Below are 16179 nucleotides of genomic sequence, written 5' to 3'. Positions count from 1 at the left end.
CCCATCTCCTTAAATTCCCACCTTTTTGCAGTTTCTTCAGTTTTAATCTACAGTTCATAACCAATAGATTGTGGTCAGAGTCCACATCTGCCCCTGGAAATGTCTTACAATTTAAAACCTGGTTCCTAAATCTCTGTCTTACCATTATATAATCTATCTGAAACCTGTCAGTATCTTCAGGCTTCTTCCATGTATACAATCTTCTTTTATGATTCTTGAACCAAGTGTTAGCTATGATTAGGTTGTGCTCTGTGCAAAATTCTACCAGGCGGCTTCCTCTTTCATTTCTTAGCCCCAATCCATATTCACCTACTACGTTTCCTTCTCTCCCTTTTCCTACTGACGAATTCCAGTCACCCGTGACTATTAAATTTTCATCTCCCTTCACAATCTGAATAATTTCTTTTATTTCATCATACATTTCTTCAATTTCTTTGTTATCTGCAGAGCTAGTTGGCATATAAACTTGTACTACTGTGGTAGGCGTGGGCTTCGTATCTATCTCGGCCACAATAATGCGTTCACTATGCTGCTTGTAGTAGCTTACACACATTCCTATTTTCCTATTCATTATTATTCATTATTAAACCTACTCCTGCATTACCCCTATTTGATTTTGTGTTTATAACCCTGTAGTCACCTGACCAGAAGTCTTGTTCCTCCTGCCACCGAACTTCACTAATTCCTACTATATCTAACTTTAACCAATCCATTTCCCTTTTTAAATTTTCTAACCTACCTGCCCGATTAAGGGATCTGACATTCCACACTCCGATCCGTAGAACGCCAGTTTTCTTTCTCCTGATAACGACAACCTCTCGAGTTGTCCCCATCGGAGATCCGAATGGGGGACTATTTTACCTCCAGAATGTTTTACCCAAGAGGACGCCATCATCATTTAACCATACAGTAAAGCTGCGTGCCCTCGGGAAAAATTACGGACGTAGTTTCCCCTTGCTTTCAGCCGTTCGCAGTACCAGCACAGCAAGGCCGTTTTGGTTAGTGTTACAAGGCCAGATCAGTCAATCATCCAGACTGTTGCCCCTGCAACTACTGAAAAGGCTGCTGCCCCTCTTCAGGAACCACAAGTTTGTCTGGCCTCTCAACAGATACGCCTCCGTTGTGGTTGCACCTACGGTACGGCAATCTGTATCGCTGAGGCACACAAGCCTCCCCACCAACGGCAAGGTCCATGGTTCATGGGGGTAGGAAAAATACTGTATAGCTAATGGTAAAAGTAACATTTATTTATATGATTGGAGAAATACCTGACAGCTTTAAATGGAAATGTATGATATATATTCCAAAGACCAACAGTGCAAAGAAGTGCAATCAGTGCAGAGCATTCAGCCTCATATCACATGCCTGAAAAATAGCAACCAAGATAATCTGTCATTCGATAGATCAAAATGATCAATGATGATCTTGAAGGAGCTGTTGAATATGAGAGACAATACTTGCATTATTAGCAATTACACAAAAAATTCTTGAGATTTAACACATCAATATTGATCATCTTCATACACATAGAGAAGATGTTCCGCAACACTGACTGGAACAAATTGTTCAAGAAATGAAGAACATGGTAATTGACTATAGGGGCAAAATCATAACCCTGCAACTCTACAAGAATTATAATGTAGTAATAGGGAAGACTGAGCCACAGACTAAGATATTAAAATGAGTAAAGCCAGGATGAGGCTTATCTTCACTCTTATTTAATTTGTACATGTAAAATGAATTAAGGAATTTTCAGAACCCAGCCAGAATAGGAGAACAGTTGATGTATGAAATTAAAGTTGGTGTAAGATATGATAGCACTGAGAAAGGAGGAAGTATAAGCAAGACTAACAACTTTTAGGTAGAGGAGAAAAAGATTATGATTTCCAGAAGGTTCTTTATCCTGTCTTCTTAATAATTAAACCTATACCACATTGCTGAGTGTTACTAGTGGCACTTATAACTTGCACAGTAAATGTGAATGTGAGATCACGAAGTAAGTTTTTTAGATTCAGAGATTGATTCATTCTCATAAAACTACTTGTAAACTACTCAAGTAAAAAATTGTTTTTGTTTGGGCTAGATTTTGAAATCCTGTTAAGATTGGGATCATAAGTATTGGATTCTAACTGTATGAACTAAATTTAGTGGCAAAGCTAGGAAAGTAACTGGGGGTAGGAAAATTTTCTTTCTGGAAAGGAGCTGTCTATCCAGTCAACACTTTCTTTTTCTCTTATACAGTCTATAAAATAAGTAATTGGCGATCTAAAAATTACAGAAATTGTCAAAATTTTACTTAGGATTTTTCAGATTGATTTTTATTACTCAGAATTTAGTTATCAGTCTCCTGATAGTAAAAATGCAGTTTATTTAAAGGAAAATTATGAAATTATCATGCGTACAAAAATTTCTACACACATAAAAATTCATTGCTTTAAAATTACCATTTGAAATCTCCTTCTTTTCGACATACGAAAAAATGATTTCCTTTCCCAAAACAACATTTTCTGTATAAAATTATTTTTTAAAGAATATTCCAAATTCTAAAGAATTTTTTTGTAAAAATGAAACAAATTTAAATAACCAATACTAAATTCCTATTTTAATATGAAATTTCTAAAAATATATAATTTTGTCAAAGTTAATGTCATAATAAGAAAATTATTGTAATTAAAAAAGTCCATCTTTCAAGAACAGTCTATAAGGGAAAGCAATATTACAAATATGAGCAATGCACTAACAATACTCTCATTTCACAGTATGTATTTGTTCTGTAAACATGCTGTGATGGATCTATCTATAGTTTTCTGTTGTGTAAACATACTGTACTGTGTTATTATAAGTTTTGTAGGTGTAAAAAAAAAAATCAAAAATGCAGAAAAAACATGTTTCAATCAACAGATGTTGTTGTTGTGGTCCTCAGTCCAGAGACTGGTTTGATGCAGCTTTCCGTGCTACTCTATCCTGTGCAAGCTTCTTCTGCTGCAATCTATTTATCTCTTGGTCTCCCTCTACGATTTTTACCCTCCAAGCTGCCCTCCAATATTAAATTGGTGATCCCTTGATGCCTCAGGACATGTCCTACTAACTGATCCCTTCTTCTAAGTCACGTTGTGCGACAAATTTCTTTTCTTCCCAGTTCTATTCAATACCTCCTCATTAGTTATTTGGTCTACCCATCTAATCCTCAGCGTTCTTCTGTAGCACCACATTTCAAAAGCTTCTATTCTCTTCTTGTCCAAATTATTTATCATCCACATTTCACTTCCATATGTGGCTACACTCCACACAAATACTTTCAGAAACAACTTCCTGACATTTAAATCTATAAATCTATACTTGATGTTAACAAATTTCTCTTCTCTTCTCAACAGATAACAAATCTGATCTTGGGCAATAAGCTAGAAGCAAGACAGAAAGATAGGTAAATTTTTTTGTAAGTATCTCTTCCCGATATTAAACATGAAATGCAAGAATAGTGAAATTTCAAACCTAAAATGCACTTAATAAACCTTATTAGACTTATTGATATGGGAATGAATTTTACAATTGTAATGCTCTTCTGAGATGAAATCTCAGAATTGTGTTGCTTATTGGGAAGAGAAATATTACATACTGTCTCATCCAATGAGAATGTATCACCAGCTTTGGAAAATGTCTGAACATTCAAGAACAACTTTTATGCAATATGGTAATTATTTGCACTCTTATGCCATTCAATTTACCACCAAGATGCTTATACTCAGAAATGATAAGACGTGCAAAGACTAAGTCACTCAGTGTCACAAATTATGCCTCTGTTATACATTTCTTTTTACGTGAACGTCACTTCAAATTAGTGAATAGAGTTTGCAAGATCAAGAGAAATTATAAAAAAAGCATGCATTTTCTATTCTGTGACAGTAAAAATACTTATGAACACAAATACTACATGAATAAAGAAATAGGACAGCTACAATATTCCCAGTTGTAAACATCAAAGAATAAAGTGGAAATTCTCACATTTAACAAAGACTGATATGAAGCACACACATTTCCATATATTATGATATACAACACATATGTAATATAGGATCAGAGACATAATACCATTCAGAAATATAAATTATGTAAAAAGGAGTTTATGAAAACAGTGTACTTAAATAGGAAAATAGTGGTGTGATACAAAAATCTGTAAAGGATGTCATCTGGACCAGAAAGCAGGATCATTTGGAAATATTGACAAACAATCTGCATAGGCACCAGATAATGCCATAAAAGGCAAAAATAAAACATTAAGAAGGTAATTGAAGTCCTAATGGACACAAAGGGAGAATACAAATTATTTGGTAACCATTTCATCTGCATTTACATAAATCTACCAGAGTCATCCAGTATCATGGGAAAACCAATGATTAACAGCCAATCTAAAATGAGTGTGAAGGAATCAAACAAATCATTAGCACAGCCAAAGAAACAAAAGTAAGAGCCTGGTGACCTGTGCAACACTGTAGAATGTTGAACTTTCAAAGGAAGCTGTTGAGCTTAATCAAAGCATTCAGTTGAATATCTGTGGTCTCTGTGGGTCACAATCTTATGTATGTCTTTCTTTTTTATACACTTCTATGCTTAATGCATGCCTTATTGTGTCAAGTGAGCCACATGTGTCATTGGCTGTACATCAGCTAGCTCTGAGTGCAGTAGAATGTGCAAGTTTCTTTTAAATCTTTCCTATAGAGTCAATTACAAGTGAAGTGTATTTTCTGGAGTGTCTGTGATTACTAAAATGCTGTGTAGAAGACAGACTTGTATCATAGTTATTGCATCTGTCCATGGCTAAATAGTGTTAAATGCTGAAGGCCAAATAAAATAAAGAAACAAGTTTCTTTTAACATGAAGTGATCTAATAAAGTGTTGAGTAAAATGACTACCAGTGTTCTCAAACATGTAGATAATTGAAGGAATCACATGCAATGTAACTCTACTGCATTTTATTTCCTCCTTAGTAGAATAAATATAAAAAAAACTAAGTGCTAACGATTTTCTGTGGATGTGGAACATCAAACGATTCTAAATAGCATTTTATTTGTTTGAGCTATGTTATTAGAACTGGATAGGTAAATTAATAAGAAGCAAGTAAACGGTTTACTCCATCCTATGAACAAAAGTAGCAGTTTATTAATTTCACAGAAATACTACACAAGTGCTATAGGTACTGATGCTTATTACCTGTTTACATGATTTCTGATGTTGCCTAAACAAGTGATCAAATATTGCTCCATACTCTTCATGTATCCTTTGCATTTCATTTATATGTTCAGCTACCTTCTCCATGCCCTTAAGGGCCTCTGAAATAAAAAGAATGTGTGTTTAATAAAAATATGCACAAAGTTGATCACAGATTAATTGCAATAACTGAGAGGTGACAATGTTTTGTAAAGTAAGTAAATCAAGAACAGTCATGCCTCCCTAAGAGTCTGCTACATAATTATTTGTACATATTGTAATGTCATAACAAATCTATTGACTTGCATAACACTTCTGTGCTGTCAAATGATGTGGAACACTGCCTTTCCCATTATTCCAATGGCTCATCATCCCATTCCAAATCTGCTTAACCAACCACATTCTGACTCATTTACATCTTCTTTTTCAAGCCTAATTGGCCAACAAATCCATGGTACTGCCATAGGAAAATGGATGATGGCTTTTTTATGTGATTCTGTATATTGGTCACATAAAGAAAGCCTTCATCCAATCCTAACCCTTCACGGATGAACAGATAAATGCTCTTTCCTCCAGTACTTCTACACACACTCTCAAATCTGTTTTACTGTTCCTTCAAGGACACTGACCTCCACATGTTGGATACTTCCGTAGAAGCCTTAGTTGATATCAAAATTGTTAACCATCATGAGTTCATCCTTTTTGACAGCTGTCATCTGTTCCATGTCACTCTCATGTAATTTCGATACTTGCAGACAATGCAGCTTGGTGTGATAAAGGAGTTATTCACTTATATTTATAAGTTTTCAACAACCTTTACAGACAGTTATTCCATAAAAAGATACCTGACCTCATACCTTTCCACAATCCTGGCATCATCACTGCTGCTAAATGGTACTATCCTTAACACACATGCCTTGCCAAACACAACACAATCTTTGCCATGGCTTTCACAATCTCATGTTTTGGAATGAGGCACAGGACATTCTATCAACACTCCTACCAACACACCTGACTTACTGAATATCCCATTACATCCATAAACCCTCATAGTCTCATCCTGCACCTAACTGTTACAAGACCTTACAACTAACCAGCTGCCTACCTATATGAATGTTGATTGGCAAAAATTGAAGTTGGTCTCACAAATTCAAACACATGCTTGCTAAGCGTGCTGCACACCACAATGATAATTACTTGAACAGCAGCTTCAAAATACTGTGCCATTGGTAATCCTCTAACCTCCTATATCCTCACATAAAGCACCACTCTCCAATCCACATAACCAACATCATTCCATCTTAACCGCACAGGTCAGAGCTTTCCCTCCAGCACACCCTCTAGTTCTGAATTATGTAGGCCCACAGGCTAAATTGCTGCTAGACCAATTGTAAAGGACTCCTTTTTACTCTTTTGTCTTTGTCTTTGCCTCCCACAGTTTTCCACCTTTGCCCCCAATGCTCTTCTGTCCTGACATCATACTTTGTTTTTAACTTCTCTCTCTCTCTCTTTTGCTCCCTCCCTCCCTAATATTCTACTCTATCTATGTTGTATAGCAATAATGGAAATTCTAAGATGGAACAACTAATAAAAGAAAAAGAAGGGAAAGGCACCATTCACTTCTAGCAGATCAATATGTGATGCATAGACACCCGTAACAGAAAACAATGTTCTCTTGTCTTTTAGCTCTCTGGCCCTTTTTCTCATAGAAAATACAAACAATCACATACACTACCACACAGACACCCAAGCACGTGCTGCTGCAGAGGCAATTATGTGCATTTGTCTGTCTGTTTGGCTCTGTGAGTGAATGTTTATGCTTTCTACTAGAAGAACCAGAGAGCTCAATAGCTAATGTACACTGCTTTCTGTTACACATTTCTAAGCACTGAATAGCTATCTATTTTGTGTCATTTGACAGTATAATCCAGATTTCCAACTCTTCTTAGCACCATGCATGTGAATTTGCACATGCAAACAATCAGACACACACACATAAACAAACAAACAAACAAACAAATACACACACACACACACACACACACACACACACACACACACACACACACACTTGCAAGTTCTGTAGATCCTGATAGCAATGGAGTTCAAGGATATGGAATGAGTAAGTATTTTTACAATGTTAACAATACAGTAGCACACAATATGATTAATTCATGACAAGACTCATAGTAACAACATGGCACACTAGAAGGAATAAAAACATATTACATACATCAGAATTAACACTTATGTGTACACATTCAGATTAACAATATCAAATTATTTGAGCAAAAATATAACATTAGAGCAACAAATAATTTACATTTATCCTTACATTGCATGGCTAACTCGGTTGTATAATAAAAACTTGCTCCCATGCACTAAAAAATTCACAAACTGAATAGAATGATTTTTGTATTAGGTATTCCTTCAGTTTGCTCTTGAACTTTGGTGTTTCAGGAACAAGACTTTTGATGACACTGGGTAGAGGATTGAAAATTTTGATGCATGTATAATTGACTCCTTCCTGTACAAGGGTATAGTTTGACTGGTTACTATGAATGTCCTTTTTGACCTTGTATTGTGGCCATTTTATTCACTATTGGTTTTGAAGAGAGAGTGGTTTTTATTAATGAAACATACATAGGATATATGTACTGAGATATAACTGTAAATACCTGTAGTTTCCTAAACAGATTCCTGCATGAATGCCTTGGTTGCACACCACTCATGATACGTATAGCTCTCTTCTGAGCAATAAAAACTTTTTTTGCCAAGGGCTAGTTGCCCCAAAAGATGATTCCGTAAGACAAAAGTGTGTGGAAATATCTGAAACAAGCAGCTCCTATGGCCTACTTGTTTTGTTTGGTGGAGATTTTACCTGACATTTGGTACAAAATCACCACTGATTTATCACAACTGATTCATGTTTAACAAATTCAAGAAGACAAAATGCATGCACCACTCCATTACACACCATTTTCTGACATGCCTGCCCTTTAGTGATGCACTTTGCAACTATGCCACAATGTGAATAACAAATCAAAACTTGGAGAGATGATCCACCCATTGATATTCATGATTTTTCTGTATGTCTTGCAATTTTCATGCAGTTGTCTTCTGAAATCTACTGGAGCTTATGAATAACCTTATATTGTGGGATTTACAAAACAGATTGAGAGATGAACATTGAATTTGTTTGATAATTAACTACACAGCAATCAGTATATTGTATTATTATTATTATTATTATGTAATATTCTGCCTAGTGGCAGGTCCATGTCTTCGTACGGAGAATTTCTGATTCCACTGTTCCATGTCTTCAGCTTCTTCCTTCAGTCTGTTGTATCTCCTTCCACCTTTCATGTCCTCCAGATGTTGAATTCTTCTTCTTCCTCATCCTGCGTTTCCTCTGATTTTCCCTTCGATGACATCACGTATGAGTCCCTCGTGTCTAAGTACATGTCCAATGCAGTTGGCCTCTCTCTGAAGAATTGTACGCAGAATACTTCTCTTCTCTGCTACTCTTCGCAGTACATCATCATTTTTTATGCGATCTGTCCACTTGATCTTTTCCATTCTCCTCCAGCACCACGTTTCAAAGCTCTCTAAGTATTTTTTCTCCTTCTTTCTCATGGTCCATGTCTCTGCTCCATACAGTGCAATGCTCCAAATGTAGCACTTTATCAGTTTTTTCCTCAATGCCAAACTCAACTTGCTGGTCAGCAGAGTCCTCTTCTTGTTGAAAGCAGCTTTGGCCATGGCGATTCTTGCTCGGATTTCGTTGGTGCACTGGGCATCCTTTGTGATAAAACTTCCCAGGTACTTGAACTGATTCACATTTTCCAGTTCCCAATTGTCAACAGTAATCTTCAAGTGTTTCTCACATTTTGATCTGCACATCACTTTTGATTTTTCGATGTTGATTTCCATATTGTATACAGTATAAAAACATATCTGTAGGACAGGGGTGTTCAACCTGTTGATCACGATCACCCATTCAATCGCCATGGCTTTATGGGTCAGTCTTTCAAATCCTTTTGTTTAAAATTTGTTTAAAGGAACTGTTTTTATAAAATGCTAGTTTGTAGACAATGAGTGTTTTGCATGGCATTCGTAGGCCTCATTTCTGACCACATTATCTTTGCCTCTTTTATCTCCATCTGCATTTCATCACCTTTAATGCTTGCTATGCATGGAGATGTAACATCTTTGTGAAAAATAAGTGCAGCTAACCACAGGAAAATATACTAGTTCCATTCTGAGTGGGAAGAACAGTTTTTTGTTACAATGCATGAAGATACGTGTATATGTTTGGTATATAATGCTAATTTACCCATACCTAAAAAGAACACTACTGAATGCCATTTTACAGCAGCCCACAAAGAATGCCATTTCAGAGCAGTCCACAAAGACTTTGAATTGGAAGCAGCTGTTGGTAGTGGGTTGAGGGGCAAGAAACTTTCTAATCTTAAAAGTAATTTACAGTCATGGCAGTAATTTTTTGTCAAGCCTGTACAAAAAAGTCTTTCATCAAACATTGCATAATTTCATGTATCAGAAGTACTCATGAAACATGAAAAACCCTTTGCTGATGCACTGATGTCGAGGACTTCTTTCTACCAGCTAGTGAGTCCCTGTTTTCCCCATTCAAAAACATGTGAGAGATAATATCAACCATCAGAGACATGCCTCTGTCAGGACCTACTATAACAAGAGAAGTGGAATTAATGGCAGAAATTATAAAATGTCAACTGATCATAGATTTGCAATCCTGCTTGTTTCTCAATGCAGTTAGATGTGTCAGTACATGGAAACAATCCACCTCAATTTATGATTGGTATTTTCAGATTTCAGTGTAAGAGAAGACTGACATACAACTTTGACCTTGAAAGACACTATATGAGGAGAAGATATTTACAATGCATTCACATATTTCAGTTTGGAATATGATTTTCCGATTCAAAAACTTGCATCTGGTACTACTGATGGAGTGCCTTGTATGGCAAGGAAACACAAATGATTTATTACCTGGCATGCAAACAACGAATCGTTCCTGCTTTTCTTTAAATATCGTTATCTTGTGCATCGGCAAGTGCTTTGTGGAGATATTTTGAGAATTGTACATGTTAGGAGCAATGTTACAAAAACTGTGAATTCAATTCGCTCACAATCACTATAGAGAACAAAGTTTAGATTGAAATTAGAAGAATTGAATAGCCAGTACAGAGACCTGCTATTGCACACTGAAGGTTGATGGCTGGGAAGAGGTATGCTTCTAAACAGATTTAGAGAAAATCTACCAGCGATAAAATCTTTTGTGTCTGAAAGAGAGGAAGATTATTCATAACTGTATGATTTGAGCTCATTGCTGGATCTACCATTTGCAGATGCTATGTCAGTAAAACTAAATGAATGAAACAAAGAACTTCAAATAAAAAAAACAAATCATCATAATGATTACATTTCTATAAAGTGTTTTGTGCGAAAACTTGATTTTTGAGTAGTACAGTTTCAGAAACTAAATGGGAAACAGTTTCCTCAAATACAGTCAGAACTGTGGGATCAACAAACACTACTGGATCAAGAAACTGCAGAGACATGTACAGCCAGCACGGTTGCACTGAAGATAGAATTTGAAAACTGATTTTCAGATTTTCAAAGCAATATGTCAGCTCAACTTTCCAGAAAGTGGATGTGAAAAATATTTCAAATAAAATGTGTACTCTTTTCTCTTGTAGTGAAACTGAACTTGAAGAGGAAATAATTTGATTTCAAAATGATGTGTCACAATACAAAAATAGTGAGTATAAAATCCTACCATAACATTGTTAAAGTGATGTTGTACATTTTATCATTTTTTGGATCAACTTATCTATGTGAGGTAACATTTTCAACGATGAACATAGTGAAATCAAAGTGTAGAAATAAACTGACTGACACTCATCTTTCAGACCGGGTGAGGTTGGCTCTGACAAATTATTTGGCAGCTTAATATACTTATCAACAATATGCAAAGCCAGGTATCTCACTAACCCTTTTTCCAACATTTATGATGGTGAATATTTTAATTTTTTTTTTTTTTCACGTGTGTAAGATCTTAAAAACTGAGTAGTAGGCTACAGCTTCTGATGGCAAGAAAATAACCTTTTATGTATTTTGTGAAATTAAAATAGTTAATTTTGGCTACAGTCTTGTTTTGTGCTTAAACTTTTTTTATGAATTTTTAAATCATTAGATCTCTCAATTGACTAAATCGCATGTGGTAGATCTCAAGCCTAAAAAGATTGAGCATTCCTCAGTAATACATGTGGTGATGAATAGATTTCAGTTTATAAAAATTCTGGATGAGATTCCAAATTTTTAGTATGCATTTCAGTTACAGTAAAACTGATTAGTTCTCTAAACTGAAGAGCAGATGAGTTAATTTATGGATATAATTGGCTGGACTGCAGGAGGCCACTTTTTTACATCTATAATGTTCAGATGCTTGTCATGTCAATAAAATACCTCATTCAGACTGAGCTTTCTTTAGAAAGTCATAACACAAAATGCCCTGGCAACACAATGCCACATTTCTGTGAATTACAGATTTATTTAGTATATAATACATTATGCAAGTGAAACAATGTACTTACCAACAAGATGCTGATGCTCATCTGAAGAAGGATCTGTTAAGTTTCGCAGCTGCTGCAGTAGAAGTGGATATTTAAGAATTCGTTGGATTGGTTTGATGAGATATGATTCCAGAGTGGAAGAATGCTGCTGTCTTGGATTACGTGCAGCTAGGAACTCTTGCAGTGCTTGGTTACCCTCATCTAAGGCAAATAAGATTTGTATAAACAGTAAATGTTGCACATCTTAAGTCTATACTTCATTTAGAAACATGATGAATGTCTCTTTCAAATCTGTCACAAATTTAAGACACTAGTTTTGAGTGTAATTGCTACTTCAAGACCCAAAGCACTTCCGTGCATAAATCTTCAATCATGAAACAAACAAAAGCCAATAAACTTCACTGATATATGTAACTCATATCTTCATAATGCGTCAGTGCGTGACACACAGGAAAGAAACACAGCTGCCACATACTGGCTGCAAGTAATGACAGCAAATGAGAGTAACCGTTTCTTTTTGAAAGGTAAGTTTATTCTTACATAACTGGAAAGTAATTACAAGAAAGGGGAAAGGTATATTAAGGTGCCAGTTATAGTAAACATACAGTAAAGTTCAGTACAATGAAATGAACTGAATACAATAATCAAATGATCAGATATAAAGAGACATATTGTAAAGAGTAATGTTTTCTTTCTTAAAGTTTTACACACTGAAAAGAGGAAAAGAAGACAGTTTAAGAACCAAAATATCCACGGGTGTACTGCCGGTCTACAGTGTCCAACGGGCACAATATTTCGGCGATCATACATGTCGCCATCATCAGGTGAACTGACGGACTGAGCTCCTGTGAACGTGCCGGCACAGAGATCCGTACACTATGGCTGCTCAGGGCGAACTGGGTTCGGTCGCGGCGGCGGCCGATTTAAATACCCTCCGCCCGCGGCGCGCTTACTCTGCCGTCCGCGCCCCGCGCCACGGTCGCGCGGTGGAACAGATTGTGACGGTGTCTGAGATGACGTCGGTGTGATGGCTCTGTCCGCTGTGGTCGTCACAACTATACATTTGCTCGATTTACTCTTGATTAACCCAGTCGCTGGTTCCCAAGCCTTGCCAAGATTATAGCCACAGTCACGGTTTATGAGGTCGTCATTGGTGCGAATTTCGATGGCCTCTCTAACAACGCTGTCCCAGTATCTCGAAGTCTGTACCAGAATCCTCGTGCGTTCATACTCCATAGCGTGATTTTCCGACAAACAATGTTCAGCGACCGCCGACTTGCTCGGATACATCAGTCGAGTGTGCCTCTGGTGTTCACGGCATCGATCCTCGACGGTACGCATCGTCTGACCAATATACGACTTGCCACATTGACACGGAATCTGGTACACGCCGGCCTTCCTCAAACCGAGGTCATCTTTAGCGCTCCCCAGCAGTGCACGAGTTTTATTCGGAGGATAAAACACAGTTCCAACCCGGTGTTTCTTCAAAATGCGGGCGATTTTCCTCGAGAGTGCGCCTGTATATGGGATAAATGCAGTTAGTTAACTTCATAGTGTGATAATAATTTTATTTACTTTATTTAAATAAGGGATGGATTTATAGAAGAAGTATGCTAAATTAAATTTCTTGTGAAGTTAAGAAGAAATTTCTTGTGAAGTTAACAAGAAATTTAATTTAGCATAATTCTTCTATAAAACCATCCCTTATTTAAATAAATTAAATAAAATTATTATTACACTATGGAGATTTATATTCCCTAGTGTAGGAATAAATGTATTTTCTGGGGAAATAGGGCAATAAATGAAAATGTTTTTATAAAGCATAAGTACTGCAATCTCTGAAGTTAGTAACAGATGATCCGCATGGTCCTCTGCAAATTAATCAGTGTACACACTTGTTGATGATGTCCATATCTCAAAAAAACTTTGTTAAATTAATGACACTCATATCACAGTACAGGACACAAAAATAGTTTTAAATAAGAGTAAACAGCCACAATGGAAGTACAGAAAGCTTTTGTACAAAGTAATCTGCCCATCTCCTTGTCCATAATGCAATAATACACTAATACAGTAGGCTAAAGGTGAGAAAATAACATGAAAGATTTTCTTACTTATCGGATTTAATGTTAATCATTATGAGTGGAAAAATGTATCTGCAATTAAAACATGTTGCAACTGAAACTGATATAAAAATACAGTAGAGTCTCTATAATCCAACTGAGCGAGGTGACACTGTGGTTAGCACATTGGACACGCATTCGGGAGGATGACGGTTCAATCCCATGTCTGGCCATCCTGATTTAGGTTTTCCGTGATTTCCCTAAATCGCTTCAGGCAAATGGCGGAATGGTTCCTTTGATAGGGCATGGCCAATTTCCTTCTCCATCCTTCCCTAATCCAATGAGACCAATGACCTCGCTGTTTGGTCTCTTTCCCCAAATCAACCCAAACTTATAATCCAACATTTCACCAGTCCGACACATCCAGTAATCCGACACAAGGAGCCAAGATCACGTGACATGAACACTTCAAGTGAATAGCTTAGTAAACAATACGTTGTCAGCCACCAGCTGTTGATTATTATATACATTGTGCAATCGAATTAGTATCCTCTTTTAATTTGACTGTGATAGTGTTAGTGAGTGTTGCATATTCCTATTAACAGAAGACACACTTTACACATGGTTTCTTCAGGAATGTAGTAAACACACTCCAATTTCAAGAGATCTTATCAAATAGAAAATGAGATTTTTTTTATAAAGGAATTATGAAAAAGTGTGATTCCTACACAAGTTTTAAAAGAAGATTTGGGGTCCACTTGCTAACCACAACAGGAGAAAAATCTCTTGTGACTTCAAAGCAGCTGTAGAGCTGTATAAAACAAAAATTCAAGTAAATTTTAGAAGAATTAAATCTTTGTTCTGAAGAGGTTCATAACGCAGTTGAAAGCGGATTGTTCTGGATACTTTTGTCCAACAAAACATTTGTCCACAAAGCAAAAGCAAGTGCTCTTGGCAGAAAAATATCTAAAGATAGGCACACATTTATGCCATGCTCTAATGCTAGTGGAACGCAGAAACTTGAGCTGTCATAGGAAAATCAAAAAACTTCTTGGGCTATCAAAAATCCAACACATCTAACAGTCAAATATAAACATGAAAAGAAAGCTCGGATGACACGGGAATTGTTCAGTGAGTGGTTTCATGAGGAGTTCATGCCACCAGTCAAAAAGTTCCACAAGAGGCAAAATTTGTCTCAGACAGCTCTGTTGGTGTTCAATAACAGCCCTGGACATCCAGATGAAGATGAACTTAAATCCAAAGATGGTATGATCAAGGTGACATTTCTCCCCCCCCCCCCCCCAAGATGTAACCTCTTTGCTACAATCTACGAATAAGAATATTGTCCAGGCTGTTAAGGTTCATTACGAAACAAGCTTTCTGTAAAGTGTAATTAGCAAAGAGAAAAGTATTATTCAATGATTAAAAGAAGCAAATGTTAAAGCGTTGTTTACAACCTTGCTTGCACTTAGGAAAGTGTTTCAACTAAAGTGTTGGTATCTGCTTGGGTCAAACTGTGGCCAAATCTGCCTTTACTAAATGAGTACAAAAGACGATTTAAAGAAGGTAAAGGGATTGAGGAAGATGCTGAACCTATTAAAAATGAGGAACTCGTGCAGCTCCAGGAGACAATTGACGATATCTGTTCAAATAAATCTGAAACACTGTCTGTTAGACGTGTAAATGACTGGTTATTCAGAAATGGAAATTGTCAGCTGATGAGTGATAATAAGATTATCCAACTTAACTACATATGACAATGAACAACAATCGGAAACTTTGCCAGTACACACCATATAACATTGTGATGCTGGTAGGGTATTCAATACATGCATCACATGGGCTGAGGAGAATGACATAGAAACAGCTGATGTTTTAGTTTTAAGGAGGCTGGAAAAGAAAGCTTTAAAAATCATTTTGATCTTAAAAATGAACAATGGTTGATGACTTCATATCACAGAAGCCAATTGATGAAGATGAACATAAAAATGATAACTACATTAAAAATTAAATTGTTCTTTTTTTTCAATCAATATATTTGTTGCTATAAATATGTACATAAAGTATTGTTTTTGTATGTAAAGAGTTTTACAAAGGATTTTTGTTTTGTTTTGTGAGTCAATTAAATGTTTAAATATTAAAAAAAGAAAACAGCATTTTTCACTGAAAACCCGGCAATCTGACAATTTCTTTCATCTGACATTTCCCAGTCCCATATATGTCAGACTACAGACTCTACTATAGACTTAATCAGAAAATTGTCATGAAAATGTTACACGCAAAAATATTGCTAA

At 36.2% G+C, this 16179-nt stretch overlaps 1 protein-coding gene across 1 annotated transcript in view; it reads right to left on the bottom strand.

Moving 5' to 3' along the window:
• Positions 1-16179, bottom strand: part of LOC126203093 (protein still life, isoforms C/SIF type 2) — a 582152-nt gene that overhangs the window by 38327 nt on the left and 527646 nt on the right. Inside the window, exons 13-14 of the mRNA XM_049937336.1 lie at positions 11844-12023; positions 5209-5327 (exon numbers count right to left, since the gene is read on the bottom strand). Of these exons, the coding sequence (XP_049793293.1) occupies positions 5209-5327; positions 11844-12023 (299 nt within the window). The remainder of the gene's footprint in view (positions 1-5208; positions 5328-11843; positions 12024-16179) is intronic.

This window comes from Schistocerca nitens, chromosome 9 (genome assembly GCF_023898315.1).
Source record: "Schistocerca nitens isolate TAMUIC-IGC-003100 chromosome 9, iqSchNite1.1, whole genome shotgun sequence".
Taxonomy (NCBI): Eukaryota; Metazoa; Arthropoda; class Insecta; order Orthoptera; family Acrididae; genus Schistocerca; species Schistocerca nitens.
Note: the sequence above shows the minus strand (reverse complement) of the source record. Positions and strands in the feature narration are given on the sequence as shown.